General features: G+C 37.5%; 1 protein-coding gene across 1 annotated transcript in view; it reads left to right on the forward strand.

The window, feature by feature from the left end:
- Positions 1-5,574, forward strand: part of TRIM58 (tripartite motif containing 58) — a 23,238-nt gene extending 17,664 nt beyond the window's left edge. Inside the window, exons 5-6 of the mRNA XM_042783154.1 lie at positions 33-145; positions 4,985-5,574. Of these exons, the coding sequence (XP_042639088.1) occupies positions 33-145; positions 4,985-5,574 (703 nt within the window). The remainder of the gene's footprint in view (positions 1-32; positions 146-4,984) is intronic.
- The last annotated feature ends 734 nt before the right edge of the window (positions 5,575-6,308 follow it).

Below are 6,308 nucleotides of genomic sequence, written 5' to 3' on the forward strand. Positions count from 1 at the left end.
CCTGATCCAAGGCATAGCTGGGTTCTATTGACTGCTCTCTCTAGAAGTAAAGCTGTCACACGACTGGAACCAGAGACCATCCCCATGGAGCTGAGGACAATGTGTCACATCCCTGGGATGAGGGAAATGCTAAGAAAATTTCAAGGTATGCTGGAAAACTCTGTTCTATTGCCTGACTTTGGTTGTTAGAGCAGCGTGTTGCAGCATTGGTAAAGCTGTAGATCTCAGAGTTGAGTGGCTAAAATCAGGAAAGCTTTATTTTGATTTCATGTTATTTATTTACTAAAAGACACATTATCTCAGTCCGGTAAGATTGGGTCCACTTCCATAGTGTTGTTGGTAGTGGAAAAGGGCAAGGATAGGATAAATCATGCACTGCCTATTAAAGGGATTAGAACTGAAGCAGTGCACATCATTCCCTGAATATGTCATTGGACAGAGTGAGACACATGGCAATGCCAAATTATAAGGAGGGATGGGGCAGTTAGTGTAACATCATATGCCCAGAAGTATGACCATTGGGATATTTATGAACAGTCCAAAGAATTATCAGAGTCACTGACATCCATATAAGGTACATTGAGTTAGAACAATGGAATTGAAAGTATGTTTCACCTCTTATTTTCTGTGATATTAGGAACATTGTTGTTGTTGTTGTTATATGCGGTCAAGTCAGACCTGACTCATAGTGACCCCTCCTTGGGTTTCCAAGGTGGTATCACTATGGAAGTAGATTGCCCAACCTTCCTTCCAAGTTAGGAACATTAGTTTCATTAAATCCCCTTTGCTTGTTTATAAAAATTATACTAGAATATTTTAGAGTATTAAATGAACAATATATATCTCAAAACACATGCAAAAATCATCAATATTCTTTATGTGTCTAATCATAAAATTTCTTAACATTGCAAAATATCAATGAACAAGAGTTTTGATGTATTCTATTGGCTGTTAGTTTGATAAATTGTTAGAATTAGCCGAGCAGAGTCCTTAGCCAATGCATTCTATGTAGGTATCACTGTAGTGTCATAAATTAGGTGATTCAATTTGATTATATTGTCCTTTAAAATAGTATAAAGTTAATCTAGTTTTTATTTTATTTTTTAATCTAATTTATGCTGCATAGCTCTGGTAGCATAGCACCTAAAGCACTTGACTGCTAACCAGAAGACTGGTGGTTCAAACCCAGCAGCCACTCCTCAGAAGGAAGGATGGGCAATCTACTTCTGTAGTGATACTGCCTCAGAAACCCAAGGAGGGGTCGCTATGAGTCGGTTCCGACTCAATGGCACAAAACAACAACAACATGCTGCACAGAGGACATAGTCTCTTGCTAAACGATGGCCACACTATTTACAGAGAAACAATTTTATTCCATTAAAAAAAAATCCATCTTAGCAGTATTATTAATGGTCCAATCCTGTTCTGACAGATAAATATACACAAATTCTATAATTTAGTATAGGTCCCTAACAAATTCTTACACTCAATTTGTTCATATTTAAATTGGTTTTTATTCAATGAATAAATTAGTTAATAAACTATTTTTTTTTAAATTTTATGCTTGCTACTCTTCTAAACAATAGAATATGTAATTCAACAAAAAAATCTCAGAAACTTATAGCTTCATGTTACAGATTTAATTAAATTAAAAATAAACAAACAGTGTATGAAACAATAATACAAAATATTAGGGGAAATGTGTAAGGTAATGGGGACCAGAAGTTTGGGAAGGGGATATCTCATTTTAAATTGAGTAATAAAGGATGACTACACTCAGAAGTAGTAACTTAGCCAATATGGGGTCTGGAGGAGAGCATTACACACAGTTGAAACAAGTTCCAAGGTCTCAGGTAGAATTATGTTAGGTGTGTTCCAGGCTCAATGGGGAGCCCCGGGTGACTTGAACAGAGTGAATGTAGGGAGAGTTGAAGAGGTCCAGGAAGGGCCAGATGATGCAGGACCCTGTGGGCAGGCCATTGTAAACATAGTGCTTTAACTCTGAGTGAAATAAGATATCATCAAATGGAGGAATAACATTATGGTACTAAAGTTTTAAAGGGATTATATTGTATGTTGTGTTGAGAATGAATTATAGATTTGCAAAGATTAGGTAGAGAATAATAGCAGGTTTTTTTTTTGTTTGTTTGGTAATTCATTGAAAGATGATTGTAGTGTGGACCAGAATGGTAGAACTGGAGGTGACAAAATATAGATTACCAGTACAATTTGAAGTTAGAACTCATAGGATTTGCTATTAGTTTAGGTACAAGGACTAAGATAAAGAGAAAAGTAGCAAATAAGTCCAAGGTTTTGTATCTCAAGAACTGACATAGTGAAGTTGCTATTAACACGGATGAGTAAAGCTGCTGGTAAGGCAGAAGAAGGGGTGTTTGGTTTTGCAATAGTTGATGTGATAATGGATGGTAAGTATCCAAATGCTGATGGCAAGTAGGCAGACAGATTTATGGATATGGAGGTTCAGGGGAAATTTTTATGCATTTGAAGTCAGCATATAAATGAGATTGAATTAAAACCATGTGCTAACACACGAACACATAGGGAGTGAGCTGAACAAGAGAGAAGCCCAACTTCTGGACCACAGAATTCTCAAATGTTAGTGATAGAGAAGAAGGAAAACAGCAAAGGAGATCATGATAAAGAAGCAACTAAAATGAGAGAGATGGCATTATGGCCAGTGTCCCTAGAAAAGAGAAGGAAGTTTTTCTCAAACAAAGGAATTCTCAACAGTGTAAAGTGTTAGAGAGAAGTCATTTAAGATGAACCTCGATAACTGAACATTGTGGCAATCTTTGAAACAGGAACAATTTTTGTTTCAGGGCATGGTTTTATTACTATGAGTTTGAGAGAAAAGAGACCCAAACCAAAACCAAACCCAATGCCATCAAGTCGATTCCTCCTCATAGCCACACCCATTTGGTTTCAGAGGTGGTAAATCTTTACAGAAGTAGATTGGCCAGTCTTCCTTCCATGGAATGGTTGGTGGGTTTGAGCCTTCAACCTTCTGGATAGCAGTTAAATGAGTTAGGCACTATGCCACCAGTGCTCCTTAAAGAAGAGACAAACAGTATCAAAAAACATTTCAGGAATTTTGTAAGGGAAGTAGAGGAATGAAGTGTAAAGGCTGCATGTTAAGAGTTCTTGCACAATTCCATGGAGATTTAGACTTCAATAAGGAGCCCTAGTGGCATAGTCCCTGAGACATTTGACTACTAACTTGAAGGTTAGTAGTTCAAACCCACCAGCCACTCCATGGAAGGAAGACTGGGCAATCTACTTCAGTAAAGATTTACTGCCTCAGAAACCCAAAAGGGGTCACTATGAATCAGAATCAACTCAATGACAGTGAGCTTGTTTTTCTGGTTTATACTTCAATACCAAAATATTTCTACTTCTGGAGTTTGGAAAAGTCACATAAGCTCTGAATCTGAGTTTTCTCATCTATAAAGTGGGGGTACTAATGATCTCCTTGAAGAGAGTTACAATGATAAATATTGATTATATATATTAAAAAAAATAGTGAATTCAGCCACTAAAGTTTGGGCTCCAATAAAAGATAATTGGTAATGGTTTAGGACATGTTAAAATAATTTCAGTAGTAGTAATGCTTATTATTATGATATTAAAAAAATGTATGATTGAAATTTATTTAAGAAGCAAACAACACTGAATAGTTTGTGTCTTCTCTTATTCAATGAAGAGATTACATATATCTCCACATCCATATATATATATATATATATTTATTCATTATATATACAAGTGAAATACCACATGAATCTTGCAGGGACTTCATAGTGTCTATATTATTTTTTTAACTTATGCGTAACAATTCATCCCAAATTTAGCTGCTTAAAACAACACCTACTTGTTAGTTTATGGTTCTGTAGGTTAGAAATCCAGGCAGCATTTACTGTATTCTCTGTTTAGGGTATCAGGAGGCCAATATTCACATGCAACTTCATTCAGATTATTGGCAGGAGGCAGATCCTTGCAGTTGTAGCACTGAGATCCCCATTTCCTTGCTGATTGTCAGTTGGAAGACACTCTCAACTTCTAGTGGTCACACATTTCCATTCCCCAAAACCCTTCCTTTCTTCAAAGCCAGCAAGGACACATAGAGTCCAAATGTCTCTGACCCCTTCATCTGCCACCCAACCCATCAGAAAAAACTTTCTGATTTTAAAGAGCTCCTCTTATTAGATTTGGTCCCTTCCAATAATCTCTATTTTCTCATATAATGTAACATAGTCATTTGAGTAACACCATCGACTTCTTAGAATTCTGCCTATTGTTGTTGTTGTTATGTGCCGTCGAGTCAAACCCGACTCATAGCGACCCCTCCTTGGGTTTCTGAGGCAGTATCACTACGGAAGTAGGATTGCCCAACCTTCCTTCCGAGGAGTGGCTGGTGGGTTTGAACTGCCAGCTGTCTGGTTAGCAGGCACGTGTCTTAACCACTATGCTACCAGAGCTCCCAGAATTCTGCCTATCAAATGTTATTTAACAACTTTGAAAGTAGTAGATATTCTATTAATGTGATATTAAGGATATTTGAGAAAAACAAAATAGAATAAAACAAAGATGTCACAAAAGTATTTATAGATTTTATTCTAGGTGCAGAACATCCTCCTAATCCCAAGCATATCCAATGATTTGGATATAGATAAAAGCACTGTAAATTTCCATGCACTAAATTTCTCCCACCACCAGAATTATTAGCTGTTTATTGGAGCCTAAATGAGTACTGGGTGATAAGAAATTCAGAAATCACAGTGACATACACTGGAACATAATGAAGAATATGCCCAGGTACCTTAGATGATAACTTTATTTACTTTTAGGAGTTATTATAGAGAAAATGATGAAAAACTAGATGACTGTTGTTCTCATTGTCATAATTTCCTAAAGTTTTACCAATCTTCTCCATCCATTCATGTCTTCCACAAAATTCTTTTCACAGTTGATGTAAAATTGGATCCTGCCACAGCTCATCCTAGTCTACTCTTGACTGCTGACCTGCGCAGTGTGCAAGATGGAGAACTGTGGAGGGATGTCCCTAACAACCCTGAGCGCTTTGACACATGGCCCTGTATCCTGGGTTTGCAGAATTTTTCATCAGGGAGGCATTACTGGGAGGTTGTGGTAGGAGAAAGAGCAGAGTGGGGGTTAGGTGTCTGTCAAGACACAGCATCAAGAAAGGGTGAAACCTCACCATCGCCCGAGAATGGAGTCTGGGCCATGTGGCTGCTAAAAGGGAATGAATACATGGTCCTTGCCTCCCCATCCGTTCCTGTCCTCCAACTGGAACGGCCTCGCTGCATCGGGATTTTCTTGGACTATGAAGCCGGTGAAATCTCCTTTTACAATGTCACAAATGGGTCTTATATTTACACATTCAACCAACTGTTCTCTGGTGTTCTACGACCTTATTTTTTCATCTGTGATATGAATCCTCTGATTTTGCCACCTATCACAGAAGCAGAATCAGAGAATTGGACATCCAGGAGTCATCTTGACTCTGCTTCTAATTTTAGAGATGGTCATTCCTAAAATTATTTTCCCAAGCTACACTCCATGCCTAGCAAGGCACTTGTAGTGGAACAGAGGATATAGATATGTTAAGCCTCAACCCCAACCCAAACCAACCCTCTGCCTTTGAGTTGATTCCTACTCATAGTGACCTCCACTGGGTTTCTAAGGCTGTAAATCTTTATGGGAGTAGACTGCTTCTTCTTCCTCCTGTGGAGCAGCTGGTGGGTTTGAACCACTGACCAGCTATTTAGCAGCCAAAGGCCTTACCCAATACACCACCAAAGCTCCCTCAGTAGATACCTGCATTTATGTTGGCATTTATTGTTAATGTGGAAATTTTCCCATTGAGATAAAAGAGAAAGTGTGAAATATTTGCATTTGGAGGGGCATTGAGGATAATAATAATTTTAGAAATGGAGCAATTTCATCAAACTCTATTTTCAGATAGCTCCACAGTCTTTATGAGTATTTCTTCAAATTAATGGAACTTGTATTAATAAAAATGTCTACACATCTGTTGCAATTTTCTTTTAGTATCATTTTGCTCCATGTCTTCCATATATTTAAGATTAGAAGTGGAAGTTTTTAAATTGGTTCAGAGTAGTCCAACATGTATCTTGGTTGAGTTTTTGGTTATTGTTACAGCTTCAGATTCATAATAATTCTGTTTCTTCATATTTGCCTCTGATTCATTCTAATTCTCTCTCTCCCTTTCTTTCTTCTTCTATTCTATTCTTTACTTTTTTCTTTTG

Source organism: Orycteropus afer, unplaced genomic scaffold (assembly GCF_000298275.1).
Source record: "Orycteropus afer afer isolate SDZICR_OR568_19922 unplaced genomic scaffold, OryAfe1.0 scaffold00695, whole genome shotgun sequence".
NCBI lineage: Eukaryota > Metazoa > Chordata > Mammalia > Tubulidentata > Orycteropodidae > Orycteropus > Orycteropus afer.